At 37.2% G+C, this 15,291-nt stretch overlaps 1 protein-coding gene across 3 annotated transcripts in view; it reads right to left on the bottom strand.

The window, feature by feature from the left end:
* Positions 1-15,291, bottom strand: part of TRIP13 (thyroid hormone receptor interactor 13) — a 46,327-nt gene that overhangs the window by 24,133 nt on the left and 6,903 nt on the right. For all 3 annotated transcript variants that reach the window (XR_010598478.1, XM_005296522.4, XM_024106193.3), the window contains exons 3-6: positions 12,137-12,302; positions 8,932-9,061; positions 7,349-7,404; positions 1,312-1,402 (exon numbers count right to left, since the gene is read on the bottom strand). Coding sequence is in view for 2 of the 3 variants with exons in the window: in XM_005296522.4 (XP_005296579.1) it covers positions 1,312-1,402; positions 7,349-7,404; positions 8,932-9,061; positions 12,137-12,302 (443 nt within the window). In the remaining variant the exon portion in view is untranslated. The remainder of the gene's footprint in view (positions 1-1,311; positions 1,403-7,348; positions 7,405-8,931; positions 9,062-12,136; positions 12,303-15,291) is intronic.

The raw sequence follows: 15,291 nt of genomic DNA, 5'->3' as shown, positions 1-15,291 counted from the left end.
CCCTCCCTCGTATGCAAGAATTCCCACTAGTGAGACTGCCCAAGCAGTGCCTTTTTTTTTTCCTAAATAATGTAGATTGCTAGCTTAAGATGGCATATTGTTGTCTTCCTGCACCTGATTCAGCATATTTGTTTTCTATTTGTATAGATAAATGCTATGCCTGCATTTGGCCAGTCCCACCTTCCTTCCAGCAATCTGTACATTAAGACATTACAGAGCGCCCTGCCCAGTGTGTAAGGGATGACACACTGTGGGTTTGCCCTTCGGGCACTCCACCCCCTTCAGGATAGCTGCCCAGATTTTCCAAGGACCAATACAAACATGCTTAACTAGTCTGGGAAGAGTGAATATGCAAACATTGTCAAAAAAGTTCATGTGTGTACACTAACTTAACTGTGTTATTTGTAACCCGCTAAGATGACAGTACTCCAATGGATCACAAAGTCAATGTTGTAGTTGTAATGTGGCTACATTTAACAAAACAAAACAAAAAAACCCACCACACCTTCAGATTCTGATATTCTTAGCTTTTTTCCTATTCTAACATATATATTTAAACAAATCCAGTATGACTCAAGTATTCCAGTGATATAAAGGATCCAATTCTCCCTTCAAAATCATTTTTCAGTTTTCAACAACATTTTATATTTAGACCTATAAATAAACCAAGAGAAGAGAGCTCTCTATTAATTTGCTCTATTTATTACAAAATCTCATGGTAGCTTTACTAGGGGTAAGTGAATATCCATTAATTAGCATTTCCATTAAGAACATCTGTTGGTCACGGAAGCTCATTCTGGACTGCCACTTGGTACATAATGGTTCAGTTGAAGTCTTAATCCTGCATCACCAAAGCAACTAAGTGATGGTCCAAAAACCATATTGTACAAGAAACACCACAATAAGTATTCACTTAACAATTGAAAATATAATGGTTACTATTGTATCTGGAGGTAATTATACATTTTAGTTTATTAAACAAACAATTTAATCTGTTTAATATTAGTTATCACTTGGTTATTTTGAAAGGTTTCTTTGCTCCAAGTTCCATTGCATTCTTGCCAAAGAAGACTAGATACAGCTTCTAGAGAAACCCTGTCAATGCTGCTCCCTAATCATCCAAAGGGATCATTATTCAATGACAAAGCATTTCCTGCCATTGGGGGATTGCTTCCGTTACTGGTAATTTGGGGAGAGAACCAGTGAGAAAAGGAACCCACATTCTACCACACAGAAGTGCAGTAAGCTTAGTCAAGAGAATGGCTTCATTATCAATACATTTACTCTTTATTTAGAAGTTGTAATCTTTACCATGCAGCAAGACAACTCTGTTCCAGGATATCAGGTTGCTGTCAACATTTTTGTCAGAAAACAGTAAAGTTGTCATCACATAGTCAAGTAGCTAGTTCAAGAGAAGGGAAAGAACAGTTAATACACATACTAATAATAGGATTACTAATGAGAGAACATAACACAACATCATCATCACTACTATGAAAGAAGTGCATAGAGCAAGGCAAATTTCTAGGCCCCATCGAAGCTGCATTTTTGACCACCTCTACTTATCTTAGTACTATTCATTTTCGTTTTTATTTTTTTATATATTTTTCTCTCTGATACCAACCATTGTTAAATGAGGTGTGAAAATATATTTTTAAATTAAATTCTGGTCTGCTTGCGTTTCTCAAACTGACATTTACTTTTAGTGCCTTTACTCTAGATACAATAAATACACCTCTACCCCAATATAACGCTGTCCTCGGGAGCCAAAAAATCTCACCGCTTTATATCGAACTTGCTTTGATCCACCAGAGTACGCAGCCCCGCCCCCCCAGAGCACTGCTTTACCGCGTTATATCCGAATTCGTGTTATATTGGGGAAGAGGTGTATCTGAAAATATTTTTACCAATATTATTGGAAATGGCATAGACTACCATGGTATCTATGGATTCCCAATTACCAAAAGGTCTTGTAAGATATGCAATTGAACCTGTGTTTAATTGGTGGTATTGTTCTACACTGTCAAATTTGATATGAAATCAAAAAAAAAAAAAAAAAAAAAACCTACTTGCATCATACACTCTGAAAATGGGTTGCTGTCCAATCTATGTTTTAGATGAAAACTTGTCATTGCTCTTTTTGTATTTATGATTCAGTGTTTGACATGAAAAACTGGATTTTGTTGCTGGTCTGGAATAATGACAGAGCTGCTTCAATCACATCCATATGATATTATATTTACTTTCAGGTGTTCTAGAAGATGTATATTTTTCTTAGTCATAATGCCTGATGCTATTTGACATTTAACCATATGCTGTATCTTCGGATATATACCGATAGTCCATCATATATAAATATTTCCAGTCAAATTTTCTTTACTTCCTATGGAACTGTTTATTTGCTACTGTAAGCAATGGGTAAATTGCTTTACTCAGGACAAATGTAAATAGTAGGAATTCTCCAGACAAAAGAATGTTTGCTGTCCTCAGTTTTTAGTTTCCTGACTGAAAGATAAGAGGTTTGACTCTATATTCACTTCATCTATAATTAGAATAGGAATACCCAATAGTATATTTTAATTTCTATTGCTATATCTCAATTTTCTGTTTATGTTAAATTTTCACTGAGAAGTCAATGTAACATTCCTGCAATATTGAACGCCATAAGTCCTGTAGGTACAGCCATTATACAAAACAAAAAAGTTTTTATGTTGTACCAAAACTGTTTTTAAAAAAATCTATGAGAACTTGAAAATGTTCTTAACACATATTACATATTAATTCTTGAGATGTCTTTTCACTCTTGATTACATACTCAATATTGTTATTCTGCAACAGTTCTCTTAGGGACTCCTTTTCTAAAATTGGAATGCGTGTGTGAACAGGAGTATCTTTATGAATTTCTGTAACTACATAGTAATACTGTTAATATTTTCCAGCTTTTCAAAGTGTTTTAGTTTTGCAACACTGAGAAGTAGTTTCAATTCATCTATCCATAGTTTAAATAGGCATGTAAGTGCAAAGTAATCTTTTTCTAGATGTTAAGTTCCGTTTGATGGTTATTATTTAGTTTCTCTTCTTACCAATAATGTAGTATTTATTTTTCAATGTAGTGTTTGGTCCATGTGCCTATTGTTATTTTCAGTATATCAGCTTCCAGTTCACCTACTATGCAATAGGTTAATTTTAAAATAGATTAAAAGTACTGTCATTTCAGAGGTGAACAGCTGTCACCAACAGGAAGTCCATGCAGCAGAAAAAAACCCAGGACGGGTAGCCTGAATTGGGTCAAGGAGAAACCATAAAATTTTAGAATTATTTTCACGCTGGATAAGGGGAACAATCAATTGATGACCCAATAGCAGTGAGAAGGTACATTACTGAAAGTGAACAAGCCACCAGAAGACAATTCTAAAAGACAGATAATACTTTTAATATGTTTATTGACGCTGTATAGTTTCTAAATGAAACTGCATCAGGGCTTAAAGAACATTTCCACCTTTCCTCAGGAACCAAGACAATTTGAAATGTTAAGAACATGCTGTTTTGTTACGCATGGACTAGCTCACTTAATTGTGAAAATATTTAAGTTTTTCTTTTTGAAAAGTATTAATAATATGCATTTTAAAAAGTGATTAACTTAGTGCCAATAATTCTATAGTTAAACATCTAATTGTTACCACTGTCCCAATGAGCATGCTCTGTAGCTCAAGGTTTTGTTATTTTACAAGCTTCTAAGGAAGCACAGGACCTTCATCAAGGAGCAACTGCTTGTGTGGAGCTCTGCTATTCTAAGCACCTCTTTCAGGTACCGGGAGGCCATCAAAAGGTAGGGGTGTATTACCATGGGACACATTTGGCATTATTTGGGTGAACACTAATGGTGTGACTTACTGGACAACCCTCACAGCAAACCAAACATTTGTTACACCCAGCGCCAGCCTCAATAATGGATAGTTACTGGAATTTTCAACTCCTCCCTAAAGTTGGTTTTTCATGAGATGAGGAACCAAGAGGTTGAAAACTGCACCCAAAGTCTCGTTACTAAGCCAGTCTATGAGTCTGTCAAATTTCCACTGTTTTTCCAGTTCACCCTCTAGAAAAACAGGAAAAATTAGTCATTCTATGTATCCCATAAGATAAATTGCAAACCTTTCAATGGTCTAGAGGGCATTAATAGTTTTATATGAAGTTAAATTTTCAACCCCTTCCTAACCCAGTCTTGCCCCATGTTGCTTTTCATTAGTATGGACTGGCTTGAATATGGCAAGCAGAGGGAGAAGATTTAAAGTCCACTGAAAAGTGGAGTTATGAGCTATGTTACCAAAGCAGCCCTCGCATCTGCTAAAATCACGGTTTTGTTTGAGAGCAATACAGTAAGGAAAGTTCATCAGACCACTTGTTTTATGCTGAGTTTATGGGAAAGCAGGGGTGGTGTTTTATTATAGGGGAAAGAGTTAAGAAGCAAGCAGACTAGGCAGTAAGGTATACTGCCCTATGGCTGACTCGGAGACACAGGCTCTCCTAACCTGGACTCATCAGTATAATGGCCATCAGCCTTCCCTACCCTCTCACCCCAGCTGAAGATTTCTTCTAAATAGCATAGCTACTAGGGCTAACCATCGATTAAACAAAAACCAATCGTGATTAAAAAAATTGCACTGTTAAACAATAACAGAATACCATTTACTTAAACATTTTGGATGTTTTCTACATTTTCAAATATATTGATTTCAATTACAAAGTGTACAGTGCTCACTATTTTTAATACAAGTATTTGCACTGTAAAAAACAAAAGAAATAGTACTGGAGTGCAATCTCTATCATGAAAGTTGAACTTACAAATGGAGAATTATGTACAAAAAACCGCATTCAAAAATAAAACGTAAAATTTTAAAGCCTGTAAGTCTACTCAGTCCTACTTCTTGTTCAGCCAATCTCTCAGACGAACAAGTTTGTTTACAATTGCAGGAGATAATGCTGCCTGCTTCTTGTTTACAATGTCACCTGAAAGTGAGAACAGGAATTCGCATGGCACTGTGGCAGCCAGCATTGCAAGATATTTGTGTGCCAGATGAGCTAAAGATTCATATGTCCCTTTATGCTTCAACCACCATTCCTGGGGACATGTGTCCATGCTCATGACAGGTTCTGCTCGATAACAATCCAAAGCAGTGTGGAGCGACGCATGTTCATTTTTATTATCTGAGTTAGATGCCACCAGCAGAAGGTTGATTTTCTTTTTTGGTGATTTGGGTTCTGTAGTTTCCACATCAGAGTGTTGCTCTTTTAAGACTTCTGAAAGCATGCTCCACACCTCGTCCCTCTCAGATTTTGGAAGGCACTTCAGATTCTTAAACCTTGGGTCGAGTGCTATATCTATCCTTAGAAATCTCACATTGGTACCTTCTTTGCATTTTGTCAAATCTGCAGTGAAAGTGTTCTTAAAAACGAACAACATATGCCAATCATGATCAAAGATTGCTATAACATGAAATATATGGCAGAATGCAGATAAAACAGAGCTGGGGACATACAATTCTCCCCCAATGAGTTCAGTCACAAATTTAATTAACACGTTATTTTTTTAACAAGCGTCATCAATATGGAAGCATGTCCTCTGGAATGGTGGCCGAAGCATGAAGGGGCATACGAATGTTTAGCATATCAGGCACGTAAGTACCTTGCAATGCCAACTACAAAAACGTCTGTTCTCACTTTCTGGTGACATTGTAAATAAGAAGAAGGCAGCATTATCTCCTGTAAATGTAAACAAGCTTGTTTGTCTTAGCAACTGGCTGAACAAGAAGTAGGACTGAGCAGACTTGTAGGCTCTGAAGTTCTACATTGTTTTGGTTTTGACTGCACTTATGTAACCCAAAAAAAAAAAATCTAATTTTTTAAGCTGCACTTTCATGACAAAGACATTGCACTACAGTACTAGTATGAAGTGAATTGAAAAATACTATTTCTTTTGTTTATCATTTTTACGGTGCAAATATTTGTAATTAAAATTAATACACACTTTGAATTCAATTACAACAAAGAATATAATATATATGAAAATGTAGAAAAACATCCAAAACATTTAATAAATTTCAGTTGGTATCTATTGTTTAACAGTGCGATTAAAACTGTGATTAATTTTTTTGAGTTAATCCCATGAGTTAAGCGATTAATCGACAGCCCTAATAGCTACTAACTCTGCTCTAAGAGCTTCTCTCTTGTAAGATATTTTATTTAATTACTGGAAATGTTGCTGCTCCAGCTGACTTCAGTTCCTACAACAGACACTCATGGTCGGGGGACCATTAATGAAGAAATGCATTAGAGAATAGGCATGTAGATGTCTTAATCCTGGCCTACATCTAAAACTTAAGTCAAACTAACTACATCGCTCAAGGACTATGAATAATTTCACACCTTTTGCAACAGTTAGGTTGACTTAACCCCCACTGTAGACACAATTAGGTCAATGGAAGAATTCAGAGTTTCTTGAGGCTGTGTTTTTTCAGCTAAAGGAGTTCAAAAAATATGACTGTCAAACATTTTTTTAAAAGTCTGACCTTTAAATAGTTAATATGACAGTGTATCACCATCATGAAATGTTATGGAAAATTCAACTGGGCTACGTAATTTCTGTAACGTTTACATGATAATATCACTAAACTTTGCAGACTAAATTCAAACTACAAAAGGTAAAATTAACGAGTTTTAGTCTGCTTTCATCCAAGATCTGAATACAACTCCAACAATGAAGCCAAACAATGGAGCTGTTACTACAGTCCACAATACAGCTTGCAAGAATATGCTAAGTCACAATCCCTCAGGATCGCCGTTTATTCACAAATTGTAAAACAAAAAGTTTTATTTTGTATGAAGTGTTATGGCCAAAATTTGAGTTTGGGTATCTGGAAATAAAGTAATTTATGCTGGGTGCCTATTTTTCAGAAGTTGAGAATATCTACCACCTTTGCAGAAGTCAATGCAAGATGCAAGTGCGCAGGGCTGCTCAAAAAACAACTCTTATTTAGATGCATCATTTAACATACCCATTTTGATCTATTTTTATCCAGAAAGTTTTTGTGTAAAATATATTAAGAAAACTGGGGGGGAAAAAGATCTCATTTTGCGAAGTTCTGTCTTTATTTTAGCTGACTAGAAATATACTAACAAGGTAATTAAAAAGCATACTTCTCCTCAAACACAAAAGTTTAATAAGGCTTTATAAAATTCCATGTAAAAGAAGTTTCATTTCTGAAGACTGTTTCTCCCCAAGCTGCAGCACTTTCTACAGGCTACCTGTCAAGACTTCCTTGTCCACAGAGGGGTTATTCATTCAACTTACATGCGATTTTACTTCAGTGTCATACACAAGGCTCTCCCAAAGACCATGGAATTCAACTGCAAAACAATATTAATAAATAGAATCATACATAATGGCTATAACTAAGAACGCTCAGTTAAACCCAGTGATCTGTTATCTAAACAGTGCATTATAATGCTGACAGATTTTCTGCAATAAGAAACACGCTCAACCATAATTAAAGATATGGAACAAACAGCAGACAATTTTGAACGATAAAAATTAACCTAGGTTAATTTTGTTGCCCTGAAAGGAAAGTTCTTATCTCATTAGTGAATCAGAGAGTTTTACAACTTCTAGCACATACTACTATTTGGTCAACAACTGTAAGTATGGGTTAAATTATTTACTGGTTTCAACTTTCAGTAACATTTACCTATAGGTAGGAAAAAATTAATTGAATAGAATTTGTTCCCAATCATTTTATTTTCCATGTTAAAAATGTGAAAGTGAGATGCGAAGTTTGTGAAGAGTAAAATCTATTGAAAGCCAGGACATTTGTTTATTAAAAAGGCCAGTTTTATAATTCATTTTTTTTTTTACAAGACTATTGTCGGTATGTAAGTGAGAAAGGCAGAAAAAACAAGGAGTTGTAGAAAATGAGTAAAAATCAACTGCTTGATTTTGGTTTGTATTTATGTGATGTGTTTTTTTAAATAGGAAAATTAAAATCTTATAAATAAGTTTCAGAGCTTTCAGAAAGGAAACTAAAAGGTTTTAAAAGCAGGGTTTCCTCTTAATCATAGCAGGAGATTTTCATAGGTAGGAACTGAAAGCTGAGAAGGTGGCTGGGAAAGAACCACCCTAATATATGATCTTACATGGCAAAATGAACAGCCACCTTCCCATCCATAACCCTTCCCAAGGAGTGGAGCATGAACTATGTGGTGTACTCAGGTTTTCCACAGGATTGGTCAAAGGGAGAGAATGCCATGGAACTGCTGTTTCCCTCCCTTCCATCTAAGAGTGCCCAATCTGGTTCCCCTGAAGACATGGTAGTAGCAGAGAGAATCAGGCTCTATTTCAATACATCCTGGGCAAATCTTATTCCGATCTTGGGAACAAGGCCCCTACACTCCTCTCCTCCTCCCAGTTTTGTTTTGTTTTCCTTCTTAAATGAATGACTTGACAAGATGGGATAATACAGTGAGACAAGAGAGTGTGCATACATAGGATATTAAGTGTATGAGCAAGAACAGGTGCCCAAAAGTTAATTAGAATGTACAACAAGAACCAGAACAGAAGGCTTTTAATCTGTGAAGTGTTCTTGTCAAATAAATATTCATTTAGACCACGCATTTTCACTCATGGCCACAAAAACACTTACTTCCTCCACCTCTAGTACTTCAGAATTGTGCACCATATCCCAGAATCTTTTGCATTGCTTCAGTGAAAAAATGATGACTAAAAAAAATATTTGTTAATTCATTGCTTCCTCACACCTGTTGGGAACCCATATACAGATTACCTTTAACAAGCAGCCCTATAGCTACAGCCAAACAACCATGTCCCCTCCCATTCACAGATTTCCCTCTGGACCCCAGCTGGCTACCAAAGAAGAGTACCTGTAGGCAGCACCCAGTGGTTGGCTGCAACAATATTCTCATTCTCTTCCTCTAGATTTTCAGTGCTTGGTCCTTCGTCATTCAGATGAAAAATATGAATCGAGAGATTGCATTTGCTCAAGTTAATGGGCTAAAATGGATAGAAAAAAATCAGCTTTAATAAGTAAGTTGATAAGTCAAATAACTCATTTTTGGTAGCTTGTAATAAATAAGCTTTCTTTTTAGAAAAAGTTAAGAATTGGGTTAAACACAGAAGCAATCTGAGGTTTTTGGGTAAAGAGCTGTATATTTTAGAACCAGTGATTGAATTTTAGTCAATTATTCCCCCTTCCCTCCCCCACAATAAATCATACTGAGAATGAGATGGTATTCATGCACCTTCTGTGCATCTTACATTATTTCAATTCATTCGGTGGTTTTGAATGCGGTAGATGGGAGACTGAACATTCCACATTTCTAGTATTTATCAGAATAACTAAAAACTGCAGAACTCTTTGGAATAAAGTTCTTAGGATGTCTATTGCCCATGAACCTCTTCTAAACATTAATTCAGCTCTTCTTGATGATTTCATTGAAGTGGCCTGTCTGAAGAAAACAATCACTTTCAACCTGAACTCTGAAGTTTACTTTTGGGGGATTTATGTGATTGGGCATTTTACTGGTCTAAAAATCACTGGCCAATTGACCAATCAAATGTTGATTAAATATGATCAAAGTAAAAAATGGTCAAATATTTAATCAAAGCACTAATTTATTAGAACAATAGTAACAAAAAAAGATGGGCAACAATAGGCTTACCCTTAGATAGATACTTATGCCCAATTACAAAAAATTACTTAATTCAGTTATTTTAACTAAGAAAAATGTGAAAATTAAATGAAGTTTGATAATGAAAAAATAATTACTTTTTTAGCAATGTTAGGTTAGCATTTAAATGTCAACTTTATTCAAGATTTAACAGTTAAAAGAGAAAAAATGAAATTAAACAGAAAAACTCACAAAAGTTATTTTTAATAAACTTGTTAGGCAGGCAGCATCTCGCTTTACATTATCTTTTTCTTTATTAGCTTCAACTGCTTCATCTATATCTTTGTCGTCATCATCAAATTCATCAATATCTCCCTCTTCCTCTTAATCTGATGAATACTGACTAAATTTTTCACCTGCAATTTTCTTCTCTAATCTTAGTGACAGTCACTATCTCCCCAGCAGTGGAAGTCTTCAGTTTATTTCTGATTTTTGAATGGACCATTCCCCAAGCTGACCAATTTCGTTTAGTGCACAGAGTGATGTAAATTTTGCCATTGTAACTACAGAGCAAGGACAACCCTTTCCACCATGATAAAGAAAGCGGTTTTGATTCAACAGCTGGTATTGTACTCGATATTGTTTTATGACTGAACAGGCTGCTTCATGCTTTATAATTTGCTGCCTGTCAGATTTGTTCATTTGTATATCTTAAAATATGCAACAGCCACTATTAGGTCACAAGCCGAATCAAATTAGTTATCAGAAAGGTCTGGGCTCAAGAATGTAGGCAGCATTGATGTATGCGAGTGATCACTTGATTTTTTCCATGGTATTATTTTGTCTATTATCTTTCTCTTCAGCTTTTGCAAATGGACTATGTTCAGCCTTTTCACAATGTTTCTTAGTATTTAGGAACTCGTTCTTGGCATCAGACAATGTAGAACTACCACTTTCCACATTCTGAAAGGATTGAACTATAGTTTCAAGTAGTGAAATGAATTTTGCACCCAAAGACAGCCATCAAGAATATCAGTGAATATTACTCGGAGCAACATCCAGCTACCCCTTCTTCAACAGCAGCTGATTGAAGAGCCCGCAGGTGCCATCCCCACAGCTCTGATCAGCTGCGGTTCCTGGTCAATGGGAGCTGCGGAGCCAGCACTGGGGGCGGGGGCAGCGCGTGGAGCTTCCCTGATCACCCCTGCTCCTAGGGGCCACAGGGACAAGCTGGCTGCTTCCAGGAGCTGCGCAGAACCGACTGGACTTTTAACAGCAAGGCAACCCCAGCTTCCCCCCGCAGAGGGACAAGCTGCCACTCACGGCTCCAGCACTGCAAGGGGACGAGGCTCGGGGCTTCCGGCTCACAGCACAGAGATTTGCCGTGGGCTGGATGAAATAAAGCAGCAGACCGGTTTGGGCCCGCGGGCTGTAGGTTCCCCACTCCTGACTTAAATATTAACTTTAATACAGATGACATTTTTAAAAGACTAAAGAGTCTTAAATGGAGGAGACTCCCCAAGCAGAGTGGCTGTCTCGTATGCTCCAGCAGGATGGTTAGACTCCTTCGAACATTTACACTACCTATTGTAGCCATGAATCGTCTCGTTCATATACATGTCTACTCTTTTGAATCCTCCTCATATTTTAGCCTCAACAACATCCTATGACAATAAGTTATACAGGTTAAATACCTATTGCATTTCCATTTACCAGTTTTAAATTTGGCAGCCTTTTAATTTTGTTAGTGTTCCATTGTTCTAGTGTTATGTGACAGGGTAAATATAGTTTTGCCTATTGAAATCAGACATTTTGTCTGTCACCTGAAGAATCAGACTACTTTTCTGGTCAATTCATGAAAGAACCAGACACACAGAATTAAATTTGGAAAACAGGTTGTAAGTGTGGGTATTTTCAGGATTTGTATTACTACACCATTATTTTTACTATACCATATTTTCTCCATCTTTTTGCTCCAATGAAACAATGTTACGTAGAAAAAGGGATAAATTTGTTTAATTGAAAATATGAGAGCTTGATACTGCATCACCAGGAGATGAACTAAAATTTGTGGTTTTCTGCTAGTATATCTCAATGCCTATCTTTTGCCTGTTGATATACACCTCCTTTGTAAAAACTGCATACACACTTGTTTGCCTCTTGGGGGAGAAGAAAAGAAATAATTCTGGGAAATTTGTATCCATCTTTTACGGTGCAGTGATTGCTGCTGTACTTGTTCCTGACTTAGGTTTTACACATGCAAGACTATGACCATTTTGAAAGAAACAAAAATAAAACATACAATATCAGAAATAATTGACTCTGAGAATACAGGAGGGTAAAGCTAAGAGTAAGCTTAATTAAACAGATTACTATAATTTAATCTGATTTAATAGCAAGTTGATAACATTTTTCTATAAAAAGCGTATCCTTTTTATATTTACAAAAATGTGATTACCTGTCTTTCTTTCAGTTTTAGCTCTGTGTCCACAATTGACACAGACTGCACATTGTTGTTCAGAAAACCATCATCAAACTCAGTCCATGTGTAATCACCAAAAACGATGTTATGTCTGTTTAGCAGCTTTAAGACACTCAGCCTGATATCTTCTTTCTTTGAGGTGCTAATAAGAGAGAAACAACATTATTTATTAAACATCAGTGATATGCCTGGCAGCATGCAAGATAATATACCTACAAAGAGCTTTTTTTTTTTTTTTTTTTTAAATAAAGGTCTTTCCCCCCAAAGGGCTTAGAAACAGAACACGGAAAATACTGACTTTTTCTAGAAGAAAAAGTGTTCTAATTAGGGCTGTCAATTAATCTCAGTTAACTCACACGATTAACTCAAAAAAATAAATCGCGATTAATCGCACTGTTAAACAATAGAATGCCAATTGAAATTTATTAAATATTTTCTGATGTTTTTCTACATTTTCAAATATATTGATTTCTATTACAACACAGAATACCAAGTGTACACTGCTCACTTTATATTATTTTTATTACAAATATTTACACTGTAAAAATGATAAATGGTATTTTTCAGTTCACCTCATACAAGTACTGTAGTGCAGTCTTTTTTGTAAGTTGCACTTTCACGATAATGTAGTTTTTTTTTTGTTACGACTGCTCTCAAAAACAAAACAATGTAAAACTTTAGAGCCTACAAGTCCACTCAGTCCTACTTCTTGTTCAGCCAATCGCTAAGAGAAACAAATTTGTTTACATTTACAGGAGATAATGTTGCCCGCTTCTTATTTACAATGTCACCTAAAAGTGAGAAAAGGTGTTCACATGGCACTTTTGTAGCTGGCATTGCAAGGTATTTACGTGCCAGACTGCTAAACATTCATATGCCCCTTCATGCTTCGGCCACCATTCCAGAGGACATGCTTCCATGCTGATGACGCTCATTAAAAAAGAATGCATTAATTAAATTTGTGACTGAACTCCTTGGGGGAGAACTGTATATCTTTGGCTCTGTTTTACCCACATTCTGCCATACATTTCACGTTATAGCAGTCTCAAATGATGACCCAGCACATTTGTTTTACGAATACTTTCACAGCAGATTGGACAAAACACAAAGAAGATACCAATGTGAGATTTCTAAAAATAGCTACGGCATTCGACCCAAGGTTTAAGAATCAAAAGTGCCTTCTAAAATCTGAGAGGGATGAGGTGTGGAGCATGCTTTCAGATGTCTTAAAAGAGCAACACTCCAGTGCAGAAACTATGAAATCCGAACCACCAAAAAAGAAAAACAACCTTCTGTTGGTGGCATCGGACTCAGATAATGAAAATGAACATGCATTGGTTCGCTCCACTTTGGATGGTTATCAAGCAGAACCCATCTTCAGCATGGGCGTATGTCCTGTGGAATGGTGGTTGAAGATGAAAGGACATATGAATTTTTAGTGACTCTGGCACGTAAATATCTTGCGATGCCAGCTACAACAGTGCCATGAAAACGCCTGTTCTCACTTTCAGGAGACACCATAAACAAGAAGCAGGAGGCATTATCTCCTGCAAATTGTAACCAAATTTGTTTATCTGAGCAGACTTGTAGGCTCTAAAATTTTACATTGTTTTATTTTTGAATGCAGGTTTTTTTGTAAATAATTCTACATTTGTAAGTTCAATTTTCATGATAAAGGGCTTGCACTCCAGTACTTGTATTAGGTGAATTGAAAAATACTATTTCTTTGTTTTTTTACAGGGCAAATATTTGTAATCCAAAATAAATATAAAGTGAGCACTGTACACTTTGTATTCTGTGTTGTAACTGAAATCAATATATTTGAAAATGAAGAAAACAGGCAAAAATATTTAAATAGTATTATATTATTGTTTAATTGCGTGATTAATTTTTTTAATCAAGCAATTAATTTTTTTAATTGCTTGACAGCCCTAGTTCTAATACTTGCCAAAAATTAAGTTGTCAAAAAGTACTAGCAGAAGCTGCACTGTAACAGCTCGACATAAGAGTTACTCCTGGGGGAATTCTGCACCAAAAAATTAAAAATTCTGCACACAATATTTTAAAATTCTGCATATTTTGTCAAAACAACACTATATAATCACGCCAGTTTACATTATTTTGGTAATTTATTTCAAAATACCTTTCAGCAACTGTGTCTGTAACAGTACGGACACACAAAAAATTCCTCCAGGAGTAGAGAGCTAAGGAAACCCTTATGACAACCCAGTTCCTGTTTCTCTGCCCCCACCTCCCAGAACTTAGCAGGGGGCCAGGCAACCATACCCTCTCCCCAGAGTCCAGCTGCAGGGCACCCCCAGCCCAGACACTTGCACGTACTCCCCTCAGAGCCCAGCCACAGGATACCCAGACCCCAGCTGTGCCCCCCAGCCCAGACACTCACCATCCCCCCCAGTTGTGCCCCCTCAGCCCAGACACTTGCCGTCCCTCCCAGACCCCAGCTGTGCCCCCCAACCCAGACACTCGCCATCCCCCCCAGTTGTGTCCCCCCAGCCCAGACACTCGCCATTCCCCCAAACTCCAGCTGTGCCCCCCCCAGCCCAGACACTTGCTGTCCCCCCTAGACCCCAGCTGTGCCCCACCCCCCCACCCCCAGCCCAGACACTTGCAGTCCTCGTCCCCAACCCAGCCCTGGAATCCAGAGGGAACAACAGCCTGAAGCTGGATCCTGGGCTTGTATGGAGATTCCTGCATGCCGCCTACTTCCTTCAGGGTGTACTAAAAAACTGCAGCTGCCAGGAACCCTCCAGCTCCCTCCCCCACCCCCTGTCAGTGTCTTCTATTTGCAAGCTGTGCTCTGCCAGGTCCAGTGACCCTAGTGGCGGCCAGCAGCTTTCCAGCCCATTTCTGTGGAGGAAAAGGAAATTCTGCACAAACGCCTTCATTTCTGCACAAATTCTGCATGTGCAGTGGCACAGAATTCCCCCAGAAGTAACGAGTCAGGTTTAAAGTATGTGTGTTTACTTCTGTGTGTGAAACTTAATGGTCATATACCAGAGGAAAAACTGCTACTAACCTGTTCTGTAACTGTTGTTCTTTGAGTTATGTTTCATGTATATTCCACGTAAGGTATATTCACACCCAGTTAGCACCTGAGATTTTCCCCTTAG

Source organism: Chrysemys picta, chromosome 2 (assembly GCF_011386835.1).
Source record: "Chrysemys picta bellii isolate R12L10 chromosome 2, ASM1138683v2, whole genome shotgun sequence".
Taxonomy (NCBI): domain Eukaryota; kingdom Metazoa; phylum Chordata; order Testudines; family Emydidae; genus Chrysemys; species Chrysemys picta.
Note: the sequence above shows the minus strand (reverse complement) of the source record. Positions and strands in the feature narration are given on the sequence as shown.